Source organism: Papaver somniferum, chromosome 2, assembly GCF_003573695.1.
Source record: "Papaver somniferum cultivar HN1 chromosome 2, ASM357369v1, whole genome shotgun sequence".
In the NCBI taxonomy this organism is placed as follows: domain Eukaryota; kingdom Viridiplantae; phylum Streptophyta; class Magnoliopsida; order Ranunculales; family Papaveraceae; genus Papaver; species Papaver somniferum.
The window spans coordinates 76,456,103-76,476,208 of record NC_039359.1 but is presented as its reverse complement, the minus strand read 5'-3'; the positions used below and the strand labels follow the sequence as shown (position 1 = coordinate 76,476,208).

Here is a 20,106-nt window from a genome sequence, read left to right as displayed (position 1 = left end):
CTTCTCACACCCCCAAATTACTCTAGGCACCCAAACCTTATAAAAAATACTAATTTACTCCCACATTAATTTCTAAAACTCACTCATATAAATTCTAATCTTTCTATTTTCATTAAATCCAAAATCAAAAAAAACTAAACTTAAAGAATCTTTCTATTTTTATCATAAAATTTCCAAATTCTCAAAACCCTAATCAATTTTTTTTTCATCCTCTACTCCGACGATCTTCGATCCAACCAAGAAGAAGGTAAATCTTCACCAACCCATCTTCTTATCTTATTGATTTACATCTTTAAATCATCGTTTTTGAAAAATCAAAACTCCGATTACACCCAAAATCGGTTTTTATTGACCTATCGAATAAATCGATTCTGGGTTTTGTTTTCGACATGAAGAGCATGCACAGTAATCGGTTTACATAAATATTAACATCAACTGATTCTGGCTTAGAAATGAAATATGAAAATACATCGCCAAAATCGATTTATATATGTAATATGTATAATCCGATTAATATAGTCTTTTCATCTTTCTTTCATAATCAGGTTACATAGTTTTCTTTATGTACCGATTTTTAACTTGATTTTTGTTTATTTTTTATGTAGAATGGACTTCGGACACCTACCATTCTACAATCGGTTTATTTTTTAACCGTGGAGGATATCCTGAGGCTACCACAAAGAGTGTCAGTAAGGAGCCTATACAAGTTTGCATTCGGAGCTGAAACCCGTCTTGAACAAGCCCTCGCATTGATTGATAAGCTTTCCCTTGAAGAGCTTATTGAGGTCATCACCTTCGCCAGGATGAGGAGAAACCTGATTTCATCTGGGAGGGAGCTCCATGCAGAAATGGAAGGTATGTGGGAACTAATGGCTGAAGCACAAGCTGATGCTCCTGATGGTGGTGATGCTGGTGTTGGTGCTCCTGCTGATGGTGGTGGTGCAAATGCTCCCGGTGGTGCTGCTGTTGCTGATGTTGGTGCTCCTGCTGTTTAAGTTCTTATGTTTAAGTTTTAGATATTAAAAGTTTAGGTTTATAAGACTTGTGGTTATTTTAAGTTCTTAACACTCTTTTAAGGTTTTTATTTTGGATGACATCTGTGTTGAACTTGATGAACTTGACGCTTTAATTATAATTATGTGATGCTCTATAATTCTAGCCTGACATGCCAAGAATCGGTTTACTCGATATGTCATTATAAACCGATTGTGCAAGCCAATCTTTCTGGATGTTTTGGAATCGGATCACATTTGGAAATATATAAACCGATTAGTGTCGGTGAAAATTCAAAATGACTTTAATCGGTTTACATTTATCACAAGAAAGACCGATTCTTGTGGCATATAAACACAATCGGTTTTATTGTTCTTCTAAAAGATCGATTATTTCAAATTAGTTCACGTTTTTCAAAAAAAAATAGTCGTTTGGGACATTCTCTATAAATAGAGCCCTCACCCTTGGACCCCATTTGCCCCAAAATTGATCAGTTAATTCTCCCTCACTCCATATAATCCACAACTACTCATTTCATACATATACATACAAGAAATGGCATCATTCGACTCCGCGGAAGATTTGGCAATCACGAAAGCATGGTATGCAGAAAATCGGCTTAGACGTCAATCCTCCGAAAGGGAGGATTCAACAACCTTTTGGGTTCAAGTACACAACACATTTATCCAAGAATTTGGAAATCCTAACGCAAGAAGTGTTCAAGCCATCCATGAAACGCACCTAGTCATCGAAAATGCGATACTTGCTTTTTTAGCTCTCCAACCTCTGATTTTTGACGCTCGCCCCTTCACCTTGTCCATTGCACAATTTGTAAGTAATTTTGTGGTTTTTTTTACGTACCCCATGTTGTGTTATCTTCCAACGAAACACCACTAACAAACGTAAGCTTGTGTTTTTGTAGCACGAAGTCGTGAAAGCGCCTTACTTGAAAGTAAAGGGGGAAGCATTCGCTTTTGATGCAAGCTATCACTTCTTGGAAGATAGAATCCCGGAGGATAACCCACACTACTTGGATGCGGTATCGTCTTCGTCGGAGGAATATTGATGGCTTTAGAAGTTTTTGTAAAGGTTTTGTGGGTAGACCTCTATGTAAACCCTCACGGGACTATAACTCGTCCACTAGGATCGCCTAGGGGTTTAAAGGCTTGATGCATGTGCTAAATGCATCCTACGATAATAGTGCAATGAAAGAAAATTGGTAATGAAAAGAAAAATCGGTTTATATATGTCACAAGTAAAATCCGATTTTCATAATCGGATTATAAAACATGTCAGTGTTAACCGACTCTGGACGTCCTCTGGTAATTCTAAACACCAATCCAGAATCGGTTTACAAGTGAATTAACGTAAACCGATTCTGAGTAATTTTTACGAAAAAAAAATCAAAATATTGATGTTTTGATGAACTCTCTAACATTAGTTAATCTCACATCCAAAAAAAAATTAACCCCTAATACGATTAATTAGTGCTAATTAATCAAGGATAAAATAGGTAGTTTGGTAATTATTTTGATAAGAGGTGGTGTGAATTGATTCCTAGTGACCTTTTTATTATCTAGTTATAGGCCCCAATCTAGCTGTAGGCCCCAATTAAGTGGTATAGGCCCCAATTTAGCCAGGCATATTTAGCATACTTATAAGTTGAAACAGTGAATGCATGTTTTGTTATTAGTTTCTTTTAACTCTGAATTTCTGTTGGCAGAATCTGAATTTCAATTTCGTAAATAGTAGGCAGATGCTTGATATGGTTGGACTTGGACGCGGGAGAAACTATTGGTTATCGAGGGTCAAAGCAGATGGATCGGCAGAGCTAGGGTCAAAGCCTCTGATGGGGCCAAGGCATAATCTATGTCGTCCAATATCACGAACAATCTTAGCCGTTCTTTGGCCCATATACATACACACCACCTTTTCTTAGACTATTGATACCTTTTTGGTTCGCTTTTATTTAGCTTGGGTAGACATGATCGAAGAATAGACGTAGATCACGGAGGGGAAAAAAAAAGAAGAAGAAACATCTAAAAATAAGTGGCTATAAGAGAGAATAAAATAGTTATAGGTGTTTTAAATACTATTTTAGGTTATAATAAAATTAAACAGAGTCAACAGACATCTACAAAAGGTTTTTGGGCTTTAAAGCCTTGAAGAAAATCCGACAGCAAAAACCTATTAGCAAAGCATGAGTATCAAGGCGTTTTGAAGGCAAAGCGCTAAAAAAACGGGTATTAAAGTGGGAAGCGAAACGTTTTTTAAAACACTGACGGACAATACTCGATGGACCCTGATTTATTCATGTTAAGCTAAAAAATTAAATTCTAGTAGAGGAGGGATTAGTTAGTACCGGTGGAGTATGGAAACACTTGAACTACTAATCAAATGTGTTTTTTTCTTTCTTTTTTCCTGTATTCCAGTGAAGTATCATTTTCCAGTTACCTATTTGTTCATCATCAATCAGCTACAGATAAACGCCATATAGCTTAGGCCTATGCCTAGTCTATAGGACCTATATCAAAGCTAGGTGAGAGTTTTGCACCAAACTAATGTAGGATCAGTTCCCTAAAGGTTCCATAGTTAGCATTAATTGATGGTAATAAAGATGATTAGTTAAGCCATTACGAGGATGCCCACAATTCCCAAAGTTAAAGGTTTTTGACAAACCCTTTCACCAGTTCCATTTCATTAGGTGAGTCCCAATTAATGGCGGAATTCTCAAGAATGTGTTTTGGTGGTAGTTAAACTTAATTACTAACCAGACGAAACCCCATCTACTGACCAAGTTTCTTTTCTTTTATTCTAGACTCTATACCATTTCTAGCCGTTTCTATGTCACATGCACCAACCGTGTGCAACACAACAACCTGCCTGTATAAAGAAAATACAGCTATCTAGCCGTTTTTATGTCACATGCACCAACCGGGTGCAACACAACAACTTACTTGTATAAAGAAAATACAGCTCCTTCATTCATTATCTGAACCTGAAAGAGAGACTCCAAAGAGAGGAGAAGCTAATGCAGCATCTTCCTCTAATATTGATGGAGTACTTTTGCATCAAATTTAGTGATGTAGCTGTTGCGTTACTTGGTTTATTCATATTCAGTTGTATAATTCAGAAAGTCACAAACAAAGGTCCAATGTTATGGCCAGTAATGGGTATAATACCTACAGTCTTCTTTCACTCCAATCACACTTATGAATGGGTAACTGAAGCTCTAATCAAAAGTGGTGGCACTTTTTACTACAGAGGCATGTGGATGGGTAACGCTTATGGAATCATAACGGTTGATCCTTCAAAACTCGAGTATATGCTTAAAACAAGGTTCACAAACTTCCCTAAAGGAAAATATTATAGAGATAGGTTCTTTGACTTACTTGGTGACGGCATTTTTAACGCTGATGGTGATACATGGAAGGAACAACGACGTGCTGCTACGTTAGAGATGCATTCGAGTCGGTTTGTAGAGTATTCTTTTCAAACCATTCAAGAGTTGGTGCACATGAAGTTGTTAAAATTGATAGAGAAGCTGGTTATTTCTAAGGAGAGTATTGATCTTCAAGACGTTTTCCTGAGGTTTACTTTCGATAACGTTTGTACTGCAGCATTTGGAGTAGACCCTGGTTGTTTGAGTATCGATCTTCCATATGTTCCTTTCGCCAAGGCATTCGAACAGGCCACAGAGCTGACTTTGTTTAGGTTCACCGTACCTCCTTTCATATGGAAAGCCATGAAGTTTTTCTGTTTTGGTTCTGAGAAGGAGCTCAAAAAGGCAGTTGGAGTTGTTCATAAGTTTGCTGACAAGGCTGTGTGCAACAGGAGAACTGAGTGCTATAAATTGGGTAGCTTAAGTGATCGATCTGATTTATTGTCGCGGCTCACCGAGATCAGAGAAACTAATCGACCAACCAAGTATAAATTCTCTGAAAGGTTCCTCAGAGATTTTTGCATAAGCTTCATCTTAGCAGGACGAGACACCAGTTCGGTAGCATTGGCATGGTTCTTCTGGCTTTTAAGCAAAAACCCACAAGTAGAGTACAAAATACTGAACGAGATCAATGAAATTCTCAGCCATCGAAAGTCCAAAAATGAAATTACGGACGTTGTATTTACTATCAACGAACTGAAGCAAATGGAGTATCTTCAAGCAGCGCTTTCAGAATCACTGAGACTTTACCCATCAGTTCCCTTGGATCTCAAAGAGGTACAAGAGGACGACATTTTTCCTGATGGAACCATGGTTAAGAAAGGCTCCAGGGTTCTTTACTCGATATATTCCATGGCCCGAATAGATGCAATTTGGGGCAAAGATTGCAAAGAGTACAGACCAGAGAGGTGGATTAAAGATGGCAAATTTGTGAGCGAGAATCAGTTCAAGTATGCTGTGTTCAATGCAGGGCCTAGGCTGTGTGTAGGAAAAAGTTTCGCTTACTTACAGATGAAAATGGTTGCTGCTTCGGTCTTGTTGAGATACTCAGTTGATGTGGTTAAAGGTCAAGATGTAGCTCCAAAGCTGACTACAACATTGTATATGAAGAAGGGGTTGATTGTCAATTTCAAACCTAGAGAATGATGGATCAATTCCATGGAGTGCAAGCCTGCAAGATAAGTTCAAATAGTACCTGTGAGAAATAACCAGTGTTTTTTTAGTGTGCTTGTGAGGAGGTTGTGTTTCCTTGTAATAGCAGTGTGATTATCCTGAAATTGGTGTTCTCTTTAAGAGCCTTCTACTATTCAACTCTGGATTTTATTAACAAACACCTAAATTTCAAGCTCCAATTTCTGGAGCTCGACAACCATCTGATGTAAATATGCATCAAAGACCAAAGAACCATTTATCACTACAAGGAAGAAGTACGAAATAACTACAACTTAAAATACTAGAGGTAGATAACCAACCAGAAACACCGGCAGGTGGTCAAAAAACTGTGCAGGCTGACCAACCAGATTGCATCCTAACACCTTCACGAAACTACTAAGACTAACCACCAAAACAGAAAGTTTTGGGAACTAAGCAACAAAGAGCAAGCTCACGTAGGGCGTGGACGTCAATAACCTCGCAGTTGTGCATCTTTACTAGTCAGTGGTACATAGCGAACAGCAGTTTCATCGTGCATGGTGATTGAGCCGTCTTGGTTCTTGTCTATAACCTTCAAATCCTGGAAGATGTTACCAACTGGGATCACCAGTCTACCCTCCGGCTTCAACTGGTTAATAAGTTGTTTTGGAATTTCTCTAGCTGCTGCGCCAACATGAATAGCATCATATGGTGCGAACTCCGGCCAACCATTCCTACCATCTGTATATCATAGAAAGATATATCACAAACTCAATAACTAAGTTATATGAATCTAGTACCTCTGCATAAGAATAGCAATCTTGAGGTGATTTTCATTCAAAAATAAACTCCAAAAAATTTGTTAAGACACTATAAAGTATGAAATAAATGGAAAGAATTGGAGAAAAAGAAACCCGAGTCTTGATAGAAATACACCACCAACATGTACAGAAAGTGAACATAGTTCCAGAAATGGTGATGCAGCACTTTTTTGGATATTCTCAATTGAAGCAGAAACCAGCTCAGGGATATGCTCTATACCCACTGCACGACCTTGCGGTCCAACCATACTTGCAAAACATGCTACCAAATACCCAGATCCTAGATGATCAAATACAAAAAACACAATAATAAAATTGGAGGTACAACAGATATAATCTCATAAATCACACTAAAACGTAATGTAATTCCAAAGGTATCAAAAGGACCTGAACCGATATCGAGTGCCCGCATCCCAGGCAGTAAGTTATCCGTCGACAACTCAAAGCATGTAGCATGCATATGAGGTGCAGAAATAGTGGCATTAAAACCCTATCTGCATAAGCCGTGTTCTCATCAGGTACAAAGAAACCTCTATCAATATTTACCATCACTTCAGCTACCTTTGGCGACCTAATTACACCATATCGCTTTAGATTTGCCACCAATTCCTGGTTCTTTTCCATACTAACTCTAGTCGCTAAGAACCGCTGCAACATTTTCATTTCATAAAATTCAGTAACAGTGTATACTAGATGACCGCGCGCGGTGGGGGGTTGACGAAGAAAAACGATATGACTAAAGATCAACAAAACGGCCACCGTTAAACAAATGGAACAAACAACATAATCTTGCACCAATGGCCCTCAGAATAAGGAACTGCTCTGCTGGTGCTCTGCCTATACGTGTCAATGTTTAATCTAATTATGATCGGAATGGGAAGAAATATATCTCCTACAAAATCCCAACAAGATGAAAAATGACTTTCTCATATACAACCACAGAAAGCTGACATTTGCTTTACTTACAAAGTGGGGAAGAAGTGGACATAAAACATAATTAAGAAACAAAATTTCTACAATTCTCTGACTGCAAAGATGACTGATCTGCTAGAACCTACTTATTGCTTGCTGCAGGACTATAAGACCTGCCATGTTCGTTGCAGGCAATTGGGGGTAATTCAGAAATTGTTTAACTCTATTACCAGCAAGTGGCAAAAACAGTATAATCTAACTCTTAGCCGAACGGATTTGACTAGTTAGTGAATTTAAAGAAACTTTGTTCTTTTAATGTGCTTATACCAAACACAAAACTATAACCAGCAAGTGGTAAGCAGAGAGATGTATCATTGTCATATAACCACGAAACATACTCCCAACTAATAAGCTCAATTTCAGCTCTGGAGTCTCGCTTGTAAAGCTATCGACCAGAAACTACGCACAACACTATAGCTAAAATAAAGCTCATTACAAACTAACCTCACGCTTTGAATTATAACCACGAAAGTACATTAAACAAGGGTAGTTGAGAAAACAAGTGAACCATCTATAAATATTTCAGACATAAACCACTTGCCTCTGATCTAAGACCATTTCAAGACCATAGATTAATCATTTGCTACTATGTTGTTTGTTGGTGCTACTGATTACCTGTATTAGAGAGAGGTTAAAAGACTGCACCAGAATTTTTTTAAGTTTCATTAGCACTTATTCATATCAGTAATCTCATTTACCATAATTTCATTCATGTTAGTGCACTAATCTCTTCCTAAAAGGTAATCGCCTATGTATATACAATCAGCTTCAGTTAACCTGTCCTCGATGTCTAATTTTATTGAGACAAACTAGGAAGAATCTAAAACCTCAATACTTGCAAACAAAGATGCATTTAGCCTCTTTTCAAATCATTTGCAAAAAGAAGCCGTCATAATCACGAATGTTATGTCCAGAAGCCCCATGTTTATAATCTCACTCTCTATAAGGCATCTCAATTTGCCTTGTCAGTGACTCAGTGCTATTTGAACTCCTAAACGCCAATAAATGTCCATATATGAGTCGTTTACATTTTGACAGGGTTCCTCTCAACTTAACAATCAAATATCAGAACTAAAACCAAATCTTGAAATCAGAATTCAAATTAGTAAAATACCTTATTGCAGTCTTCTTTGCTCTTGGGTTCCATATCATCTGACAAAGAACGCATAACCAAGCACCAGACTAACCAACTGCACATAAAAACCCCAAGAACAAATTCATTTCCTTACTCATTGACATTAAAACTTTACTCAAATTTTATTCTCAACCTTTCCACATTTTGAGTACCCATTAATCATAACAGTCCAAGAAAAAAAATCTTGTCATGCATTTCACCAAACACCCTCTGAGCAAGTTCAATTCATATACCCGTCAAAGAATTCCAATATATTGAATATCACAGCATCTGAGCATTTGACAGAATTCATATTCTGTAAAACATTTTCAAGCTAAATCAATTTCAAAGCATTTGAAACACAAGGTAACTATAAATTTTCATCCTAAAAATATGAACAGAACCTCTGAGTGAAACGACATGAAAAGGATTCTGAAATTCAGCGATTCCAGTCGAATCAATGTAATTACTTACCTCCATATTCGAGAACAAGGGATTTTTCTTATTATTTGGTTTTGAAGCAGGAGGGGAGGAGGAAAAGATTTTGATTATATAGGAAGGAGAAAAGAGTAGCGGAGGATAGGGTGGTGGTGGTGGTGGTGGTGGTGAACAGAGGCTTGAGAGGCGTGGAATAGCTACAAGCAAATGCTGATAACAGTGAAGACGGTATCTTCTTGCATTTTCGCGAAGGTGATGATGAGGATTGATGACGTGTCCCACTCCCTTCATCTTCCCGAACTCTCTCCTTTTTTTTTAGCCATCACATTTAGTAGACACTAGACTGGAGCCTGAACCATTACAGGGATGAGGGATGATACTGGACGAGAAAAGTAAGCTAATACACGGATGAAAGAAATGAAACGAAGGGAAAAGCATATATGTGTCGAGACAAGAGATATTGCATCAAGGAAGTAAAGCATATATCCTCAGCCGGTCCAGTTCTAATGAAGAAATCTTCAAATTCGCTAATAATTTATCAGCGCAACTTCGACCATGATTACAGTAAACCACTACTGGAACCTTTTTCAAGACGTGAGTATGTTGACGTTTAATTCTCATATATGAGCCACGTGTGACATACAAAGATGCATCATTCCTCCAAAGAGTAAGATGACTAACAAATATGAACCAATACATGTTCCCTCCAAACAGAAGAATTGTATTAGACTGATTGGAAAAAAAAGAACATGATGAAAAACTCCTCAGAAACCTGCCAAGAAGAAGATCCGAACCACTGAAATATCCAAACAAACCACTCATGATTATTAACCAGATTCGCCTTAAACATGTAACAATCATATGAATTGACATCCCAAGCCCCTAAAAGTGATAACTGGCTTAAAAGTATGACAGCGAAATATGTTCGACAAAAGAGTAAGTTGAAAACCAGCAAATCATCCCAACAACTCAAGGAACTACCAACAAAGTCTGAACAAACTCCTAAACACCCATTATTATAAGAAGACAACCAAACAACCTCATTCTCCAAGTTAAACATTCGGCTCGTATCAGAGAAACTCTCTCCTTTCTCAAAGCACGTACTGCATCGCTTCTCCCATAAGTGTCGGGCAATATCATATTTTTGGTTTGAAAAGACGGGTAATGGAAACTGTTGTGACGAATTTTGCCTACTTTTTCTCTTTACACCACTTTAGTTTTATGCTCTGTGAAAATGATTCTAGTAACCCAATTAGAGAATAACAAAACGGAGAAAAGTGACAGTGTGGTATATAAGCTTGTATAGTTTTGGTATATTTAAAGTAGTGGAGTGAAGCAAAACTAAGATATCAAGTAAAGGATTTATCCTGTTATTTCCATTCAAGTTTTTAAAAAAAAAAATAATGTCCAAAATCGTGCTAACATTGAGCATATATCAACATTAGTCAAACCACTAACTCGTATCATGACTAGTATTTTTTTGTTAATGAAATTATGATTATGGGATCGCTTGGAACGATTACAAATCCATATGAAAACTGAATACGAAGTTTATCATTTTGCTTGAAACAAAAGGTTATTCAAACGCAGTTTGCATCCTAAAATTGAATTCCAACCTTCAAGTGAGCAAGATAATTTAGCAAAATCGAAATGTCATTTTTCTAGGTAAAACTAAAACACAACAAAAATGAAAGCAAAAAAAAAGTAGTGTTGTGAATATTCAAGAGTAAAGAACGCACATCATAATCAGTGTGCAAAATCTGATAAACAACTGACGTGACACAGATTAATAAACAAATTTTATGTTTAAAATACTTAAAATTTCTTTACAAAAACATTTTATAGATATTACTTTAGTGAATAGAGAAAGTTGAATGGATATTTTTCTTTTAATTTACATGGCATCTAGCGAAAAGAAGATATGTAATGCTGGAATTTCTATTTTAGAGAAGCAAAGAATAAGTTTGATTTTCACATATCTATCTTTTTCATTGAGTATATAATAAGCTCATAACCATAATAACAAAATTGATTCAAATAGGGAAAAACAGAACCTTTCAATCACCATCCATTTGTTAAATACTTCTTATTTTAGTTAGTTTCTTTTATTTGTGTGTTTATGGTATCATTGTCACATCCAGCATATATGCAGTTGTCACAACAGAGCGTCATAGTGGAACCTCATCATCAACATATAATGATAAATTACCATCACCCATTCTCAACACCAGACGACAATGAGATTATAAAACAAATTCAGAGCACGCATGCACCAGATGGTCGTGAAGTTGATGTCACACCAATTGTTCAATTTTGTGAAGATATCTTTGAAAGTTCAACTGTAGGAACCATCTTGGAGGTATATATATAAACAGATTCTATATTTGTTTGCTAGTTCTATTACATATTGTTGGCTCAAGATATGCACATGGTTTGATGTTTGATATTATGTATGTGTATTCAAACAATCAAGCACATATGGATGCCCTGGAAGACATGAGTAATATCGCCAGTTTTCGTAACATGCTTGAAGCTTTAACTTATACAATTAACAAGATTTCGTGCGAGGTATTTTATTTTATATCATCGCTACATCCTCTTAATGTGACGTTAATTTGAATCTTTTTATAATAATATAATTATTTTGAACGATAATTGTGAGTACTAATAAGATTATATATATATGTTTGACAGATATCTTGCAAGTGTTCTAGTGGTGGTGATGCTCACGTGGTCACTCTAAATTTTCTCAACTTTTTATCAATTTATTTGTGGGATGCTAAGGTGGTGCTAACCTTAGCATCCCTTGCTGTGAATTAAGGGGAATTTTGGCTTATTGCACAAATCCATCAAACAAACCACCTAGCAAATTCGATTGAAATTTTGAAACAATTGCCAGATATCCTAGAGCACAGTGGTTCACTTAGACCCAGGTTTGATGCCTTAATGAACCTTATCAAGTCAAATATGGATCTAAATAGGTTCATTGTCCAATTTAAGGCCCTCCTACCACAATACATTACTCCCAATACATCTGCGATGTCAATTTCCATAGCTCATACCCCTACTGCCGCATATTGACAGTGAGAAGTGTCGTGGCTTGCGCTTCTCAAATAGTAAGCCTCATCGGATTTGGCCATGAGTATGTTAATTCTCTATCCCTAATAACATTATAAAAATCAACTCTTCTTATTCAAATGGTTACCAACTAATGTTTTCTGGTATATATATTTATAAAGGTATTTAGCATTAATTACAGATGCTTTGGAAATTTCGAGCTTAGGTCGCAAGCTAAGTTATATTCATGGTCACCTTATGAAACAATTGTATGTCTGCAATCAACACATAGGTAAAAAAGGTCTCAAAAGTGTAGCTATAACCATTCCTCTTGTCCTCTATATCATTAAAGAGATGATGCAGGATTGCAGCGCAAAAAAAATATATATATACATTTACAATCATGAGACTATAACACATATTATAATATAAGGATCTATACAATTGTATGATGTTAATTGTATTTTTATTTCTTTTTTATAATCAAGTATATTTCAAAAGAAATATCACAATATTGATTCTAGATACTCTATGCAAAGAATAATAGACACGCTAAAGCATATAAAACACTTGTACGCATGTTCGAAATGTCCCCAATTGATAACTCGAAAATTCTCAAGGCTTTGATTTATTCAAAAGATGATATTATGCCACTCTACGACGGTTCCAACAAGAAAGGGGTTTAATTCTAAACTAATTTTATTTTCGTGTTTTAGTGACTTCAATTGTATTTCCATATTTTTCTTTCAACTTTTTAACTTTGATAAATATGCATGATTATATCAGGTAACTTTTGATGTGCTGAAGAGGAAAACGGTGTTATTATTAATATCAGATGATGAAATGCCTCAAGAAGAACTTTCAATTCTCGAAAAAATGTATAGGGAATCACGACACCAATCGATCGATAAGTATGAAAGGTCAATGTGAAGTTATATGGATCCCAATTGTGGATAAGTTAACACCATGGACAGAAGGCAAAGAACAGGCATTTGAGGCATTACGATCATTGATGTCGTGGTTCACCATTCACCATCCTTCTTTGATTGATCAACCCGTGATTAGATACATAAAGGAAATTTGGCATTTATCTAAGAAACCAATTCTAGTTGTATTGGATCCACATGGAAGAGTTGTATGTCTTAACGCACTCCATATGATGAGTTTTTGGGGAATTTTGGCATTCCCATTGACTAGATCAAGACAAGATGCGGTTTGGAAGGAAGAAACCTGGAGGCTCGAACTATTGATGGATGGCATTGATCCAACTACCCTCAATTGGGTGGGTTTGTTTATCGTATAACAAAATTATTTACATTTTGCTGATCTTATAATCATTAGTAAGTGAGGTTGATATACCTTATGCATGAGTTATACGCTAATATATTAATTTTTCCAAATTTCGGGTTTTTCTATTTACAGATAGCTGAGGGAAGATTTATTTGTATGTATGGGGGAGAAGACATGGAATTGATCAGGAAATTCACTGCAACAACACGAGTTGTTGCACAAGCAGCTCGAATTCCCTTAGAATTGGTTTATGTAGGAAAGAGGAACCCAAGGGAACGAGCAAGGAAGAATATGACAAAAATAAGTTTGGAGAAACTTAGTTATTATTGGCAAGACTTAACATCCATTTGGTTATTTTGGGTCAGACTTGAAAGTATGTGGTACTCTAAAATGCAACTAGGTAAAACTATAGAAAATGACCCAATAATGCAAGAAATCATGACAATGTTAAGTTTTGATGGTAGTGAACAACAATGGGCATTGTTCAGCAGAGGAACCACACAAATGGCTAAAGGTAAAGGAGAAAAAATCTTAACATCATTAACACAATTTGATTCATGGAAAGTTGATGCGGAAGAGAAAGGGTTTCTCCGTGCTATGAATGATCATCTTCATAAACTTCACACAACACATCACTGCAACCGTCTTGTATTACCGGGAACTATTAGAATTCCTGAGGTCGTGTTCTGCGCAGAATATGGTCAAATTATAGAGAGATTCATGATGTATCGTTGCTTCACTGATTGAGCACCATTATTATTTTCTCCTAGTAGTCTACTGCAATTATTACAACAACTGGGTGCTCTACTGTTATGTCAATCACTGGTATTTTTTATTAACTGCTAGTCTTTTTTTGTTATTCCAATAAACGAAATCTCAATGGCATTGTAATAATCTCTTTATAGAGAAATTCATAAGATTTGTAACTATTGACCCTATTGTATACGTCCTCATATTTTTTTTATGTTTTGTCTGTCTGTAATATACATTGAGCTAGCTAATAAGTACATAGTTTTAACTATTTTACTATTATATTTTCATGTTTCTATTTTTCATGTTTCATAATAGTTTTCTTGCAATTTTTTGCGTTACTACTCTTATTTCCTAGTTTGTAAAATTATTGGAGCTAATCCATGAAAATAATCAGCTATATTCGATTTCTTGTCGAATAGAAAAATAACTTTTCCAATATGGAAAAAAAAGAAGCTAAATGGACATTTTACATATTGACAATTAGTTCCACATCTTTTCTAGAACACGTTTCTTTTTCCACGACGTTCACTAGGAAAAGTGATTAGGGTTTTCCTTAACGACTACTAGGTTATCAATAACACTAATTATTATTGTATGCTCAAATAATTTTTACATTCTTGTAGTTTATTATAGAAAGGTGGTGTAAAAACGGAAAAAGTAATAATAATTTTGCTGATTCATGCACTATTTTGTGTAGGAAAGAAGTATTATATAGAATCCACCACTTGGACTTGGTCAAGTTCCAGGAGAGAAAAATATATATTACTTCACAACTTCGATGACAAACATATGAAGCAGTGAAAAACTTGACCAAATTGATGCTCAAAGTAACAAGATGCATAGTCGACTCAGTACAAGGATATTAATGTTAATATAAATATTTCTATCAATGTTGTTCATGTGAAGGATGCTAACTGATCACATCCCAATATCTGTCTAAAAGCACTAGCCACGCGATGACAAGCTTTGGTCATGTGTACGTATGCCAGTAAAACAAATGTTTGAAGCATCTTTTATATGCATACTGCGTCAATCTTTTTCTTCGAAAATATTGTTTATATATGACTATGTGCATATTTTTCTATAAGTACATGTAAACATTAAAGGTGTAGCCTACAGTGTGATACTTTGTACACTTTTCTAGGATTTAAGTGAACCCATTAGTCAAATTATGTGCCGAGGGTGCCTAATAAACTAATACTTTAAATGTTTCTGGCATTTTTAGGTTTCTTTAAAACTAAAGTTGTACATAGATAGAGAGGGATTCCTTAGAAAACCCTTTGGTGCTTTAATATTTTTTATGCATGCTAGACACATGGCATTATAGAAAAATTGTGTTTTAAAGATAAAAGAAGGTAATGAGATTTATTTTTTTAATAAGAAAGAAAGACGCATTGATAAACTTTAGAAAAGGTTTACATTGATTTCATCTCTAATGAGAGATTTTAACCAAACTGGAAATTCTATGTTCCAGTGTTCATCAACTCTGAAGTTCCTAACTCTCTTGGATAAGTTATTTGCTACTTCATTGGACTCTTTATGCACAAAGTGCATTTCCAACTTGAAAAACTATCTAATAAACTCCCACAATCCTGAATTACATTATTGTTTGTCCATTTGACAGATCCTAAACTACCATTGATAGCACTTACTACATTCAGGAAATCACCTTCCAGATGTAGTTTCTGCACTGCTTCAGCTTTTTCCCACCTAATTGCTGCTAGTGCTGCCAAAGCCTCATCATGCTCCTCATCATTAGCTATTCCATGGATTGACTGTGCACCCCCACAGATCCCTGCATCATTAAAATTTATTAGTCCAATACCCATATGTTTGTTTTCTTTTATGAAATAAGCATCAAAATTGAATTTCTGAAACTCAAAATCTGTTAAACTCCATGGAGATACAATTCTGCTGTTACTTGGAGTATTTCTACTATTCAAAAGTCTCACAGAGTTTGCATTCCAGTCACTAATGTCTTTATGCACCTGGTTGATCAGATTAGTAACCTGCACTTGGGCACTGTTAAACTCCACATTACATCTAAGATTCCAAATTTGCCACATAGAGAAACTAATAAATTGGACAAATTTTTTATTAGACTCCCCATTGTTACCATTGGAAGTAAACCACCTAGCAATCCATTCCTGCAGATTCATATTTCCCATATTCCTTGTTAGAATCTAAGCCAAACCACAGTCTTTTTGTAATGTCACATTCCACAAAAAGATGATTCAATGTTTTAGTATCCCTGTTACATAAAGGACATTCACTAGGTATAGAGGAAACAAACCTTGATAATTTACTTCTAACAGAAACACAATCATGCATACATTTCCACAGGAAATGCTTGATTTTTTGTGGGAGATCAAGCTTCCACAAAGACTTCCATGGAAAGATAACAAAACTTTTCCCCTTTATTTTTATTTTCCTTTTCTCCGGTGGTTTCTTTCCTGAAAATTTAGAGAACATGGTTGAAGTCGCGGAAAATTTGTAAGCTTCGTGGCGGTACATCTACCACATCTTGCTGATGGAGTTCATGTTGATTGAATTATAAATGGGGAAGAGGAATTTCTGTTTTTCAATTGTGAATTGGGATTTTGTGACAACTGGTGCTCTCCCAAATTGGTTCAATGATTCTTATCATTTGCGTCTTTATGTATCACAGTAGATGCATGTTGATTAGAAACTTTTATGTAATTTCTCGCTTGACTTTAAGTTGTGAAAAACAGAAAGATTACGGTTCTTTTTGATTTTGAGGGATTTTGTTCCTTAATTCAAATTAATGAATAATGCTTGAATGGGTATGTACGGATTTATATTGGTTTGAAAGTCTAACATAATCAAACTTAATCATGATAATAGTTGTAGTGATGATAAAAGTTGTTTAATTTTGATTGGTTGTGGTGGATTAATGCCTAGAGAGAACAAAAGTAAAAGTTTGTTGAATTGTACCGTTGGGTCCTATCTCTTTTATGGAATATATGTTTATATACATCTATGATTAACTTTTGTTTATGAAGATAAATAAATAGGGAAGCATAGAAATAGGGAAAAGATGGGAGTGAAGTTTTAAGGTGCAGAAATGGGTGATTGGGGATAGTTAATGGTACTATAATTTGATTTCAACGGCCATCAATTTGATTTAACTAAAGTAAACCATTTACATTTATGAGTTTCATTTTGAATGACCTAATGATGGCTGATCATACTTTGGTTCCTAACTATGAACTAATACGGTTACTAATTTGTTGATGGTTTAGTTCTAATTGTATCACAAATTATTATCATCATAATGATTGGTTAAGTAAGAAATTAGTTAATATTAGTAATTGTATTCATTAGACAGTAATTTAATTGTATAAATGTGTGAAATCACCCGTTTTAGTTAAGACGTATTTTTGGTCATATTAGATCTCTGGCCATGTATTAGCTTTGACATAGAAAACGAATCCAACATTAGTTTATTTATGCGTCACATTGCTACTAGAGTGATATTATTATATGATAATGAGATGATGTACAAATGTTTACAATGGTTGGTATATAAGATATGTTGATGCTAGTACGAGGGTTTTCTAGTCGTCATGCCTAATTTCTTTGTGGAGTTTCCTAAATCCCGGTACTTAGTTGTAGTTGGGTACTGTAAGACACTGAGCTCGAAAGTACATAATCATGGATTGATCATGAAAAGATGAGGGTACCCAAATATACCTCAATCTAAAACTTTTCCACCTATAAGTCCTTTATCCGAAAGTGATTGTCTATGGACTGAGTCGAGACAATACAACAAATTGATATCACACTTCGAGTGATCGTCTATGGATATGAGATCCAGACAATACAATCAAAGAAGTGTGTTTACTTGATAATAGGTTCGGACTTAACCAAACACTATAGGATTACCTATCAAGTAAATGGGAAATAATGTTTGTGTATTACTTCTAATTATAATAACAATTATAATTGCGGAAATAGAAAAGTAAAAGACACAGCAAGATTTTGTTAACGAGGAAACAGCAAATGCAGAAAAACCCCGGGATCTAGTCCAGATTGAATACACTCAGTATTAAGCCGATATACAAAATCTAAACCAACTTCGAATAGTTGAGACCAAGCAACTAACCTATAGTTCACCTAGTTTCCTCAGTATCCCTGCGCCTCCAACTTCCAATAAGTCATGCACTTGGATCAATTCATTTGGTTCGTATTCCAAACAGTAAAGGAACAACAAATCTGTGCGGTAACAACTCTTTTCAACCAAGTGATATGAGTCTGACAAAGGCTCTTTCGTTTAACACATAAACACCTTTGTTGTGTCCTTAGATCTCTTCCTTACCAATCACCACAGTGATTGTAATCCTTAAGCAATCAACACTTTTAATCACAAATAAGTGTGTTTACGCCGATCTACACAACTAATCAATCAATGATTATCACAAGGATAAATCGGATTATAGTCGGATCTCTTTCCAGCCTAAACAAGTATTGTGCACACCAAAGATTATGAACACAAAAAGTCTTATTGTCTTCAAATCTTCTTTGATCTTCAATAAACACCTGCACACAATCAACTTGAATCTCTTATGATCAATCCACACAGAACAGAGTCTGTTAACGTCGGATTATCACAAGATATCTTTAGATCTACAAACAGTCTAAAGATCCCCGTCGAAACTTCGATCTAGTTTGAGTAAATCTTATATCAGGAGAGAAGATTCTCAAGCATAAACAAACTAGGTGCAATCAAAGTTCAACCACCGTTAGTCAATCAAATCAATCGAAAACTAATAATAAACCGCAATTATCTAGTTTCCCACCAACGGTACTAATAGAGCTTCTCAAATAAACCGAGCGGCCGTAAGACATTTCTCCTAATTAGGGTACTCTCCACTCTGATAGGCGGCTCCACCAGTAACAACACAACTAAGTTAGTTTTGCTGGCTCTGAGAATTAGTTTGCAAGAGAAGCAAACTTCAGTATTTATAGACAAGGAAGTTTGGACACCAAGGAATTTCCAAAACCGAATATTCTCAAAGATATGCAATAAACATAGAATGGGTTTTCATAATTCCTGGAAATTATTTTTCCAAATATTGACCGATATTCACTTAGAAAAAACTATAATCAGTAAATGCACATTATTAATTATTATTTTCTAAAGATACATATTTAATTGCTGGAAATTAAATACGATATAAAATTAAGAAACCTTTAATTAAAAAGATTCTCAATTAATTTTGGATCCTGGGATTCTCCTTAGCTATCAAGGAATATCTTTGAACAATTAATGATAAGAGTTACAACTCGTGTTCAAAGAATGACGACATCCTTACTTTGTAAGTCCTCTTTCATACTTATAATTTTAGGAACGAAAACATTCGATTTCTAAGAACCATGTGATTGATCATCCTATCAAATCACTAATGAAAAGACGAGGGTACCCAAATATACCTCAGTCTAAAACTTTTCCACCTATAAGTCCCTCTTCTGAAAGTGATTGTCTATGGACTGAGTCGAGATAATACTACTAATTTGTATCACACTTCGAGTGATCGTCTATGGATATGAGATCGAGGCAATACAATCAACGAAGTGTGTTTACTTGATAATGAGTTCGGACTTAACCAAACACTATAGGATTATATATCAAGTAAATGGGAAATAACGTTTGTGTATTTTACTTCTAATTATAATAACAATTATAATTGCGGAAATAGAAAAGTAAAAGACACAACAAGATTTTGTTAACGAGGAAACCGCAAATGTAGAAAAACCCCGGGACCTAGTCCAGATTGAATACTCTCAGAATTAAGGCGCTATACAAAATCTAAACCAACTTCGTATAGTTGAGACCAAGCAACTAACCTTATATTTCACTTAGTTTCCTCAGTATCCCTGCGCCTTCAACTTCCAATAAGTCACGCACTTGAAACAATTATTTTGGTTCGTATTCCAAACAGTAAAGGAACAACAAATCTGTTCGGTAACAACTCTTTTCAACCAAGTGATATGAGTCTGACAAAGGCTCTCTCGTTTAATCACATAAACACCTTTTTCGGGTCCTTAAATCTCCTTCTTACCAATCACCACAG

General features: G+C 35.4%; 3 protein-coding genes and 1 pseudogene across 3 annotated transcripts; 2 read left to right on the top strand and 2 right to left on the bottom strand.

Annotated features, from left to right (window-relative positions):
* The first annotated feature begins 3,999 nt into the window (after positions 1–3,999).
* Positions 4,000–5,766, top strand: LOC113348085 (cytochrome P450 86B1-like). The gene has a single exon (XM_026591785.1). It carries the CDS (start codon positions 4,025–4,027, stop codon positions 5,579–5,581), a length of 1,557 nt encoding a protein of 518 aa, XP_026447570.1. The 5' UTR covers positions 4,000–4,024; the 3' UTR covers positions 5,582–5,766.
* On the bottom strand, positions 5,471–9,298 carry LOC113348086 (annotated as a pseudogene).
* A 3,583-nt stretch (positions 9,299–12,881) lies between these two features.
* On the top strand, positions 12,882–14,005 carry LOC113351416 (protein SIEVE ELEMENT OCCLUSION A-like). The gene is made up of 2 exons (XM_026595404.1): positions 12,882–13,250; positions 13,391–14,005. The coding sequence occupies exons 1-2, from the start codon at positions 12,882–12,884 to the stop codon at positions 14,003–14,005; spliced, it is 984 nt and encodes a 327-aa protein (XP_026451189.1).
* A 1,526-nt stretch (positions 14,006–15,531) lies between these two features.
* On the bottom strand, positions 15,532–16,170 carry LOC113351415. Its single transcript, XM_026595403.1, has one exon. It carries the CDS (start codon positions 16,168–16,170, stop codon positions 15,532–15,534), a length of 639 nt encoding a protein of 212 aa, XP_026451188.1.
* Between the last annotated feature and the right edge of the window lie 3,936 nt (positions 16,171–20,106).

Excerpts from the sequence above, each read along its gene's own strand:
- LOC113348085 (XM_026591785.1), top strand. The coding sequence starts at position 4,025 with ATGCAGCATCTTCCTCTAATATTGATGGAGTACTTTTGCATCAAATTT.
- LOC113351416 (XM_026595404.1), top strand. The coding sequence starts at position 12,882 with ATGAAAGGTCAATGTGAAGTTATATGGATCCCAATTGTGGATAAGTTA. Across the intron at positions 13,251-13,390 it reads ATCCAACTACCCTCAATTGG|ATAGCTGAGGGAAGATTTAT; the intron begins GTGGGTTTGTTT and ends TTCTATTTACAG.
- LOC113351415 (XM_026595403.1), bottom strand. The coding sequence starts at position 16,170 with ATGAATCTGCAGGAATGGATTGCTAGGTGGTTTACTTCCAATGGTAAC.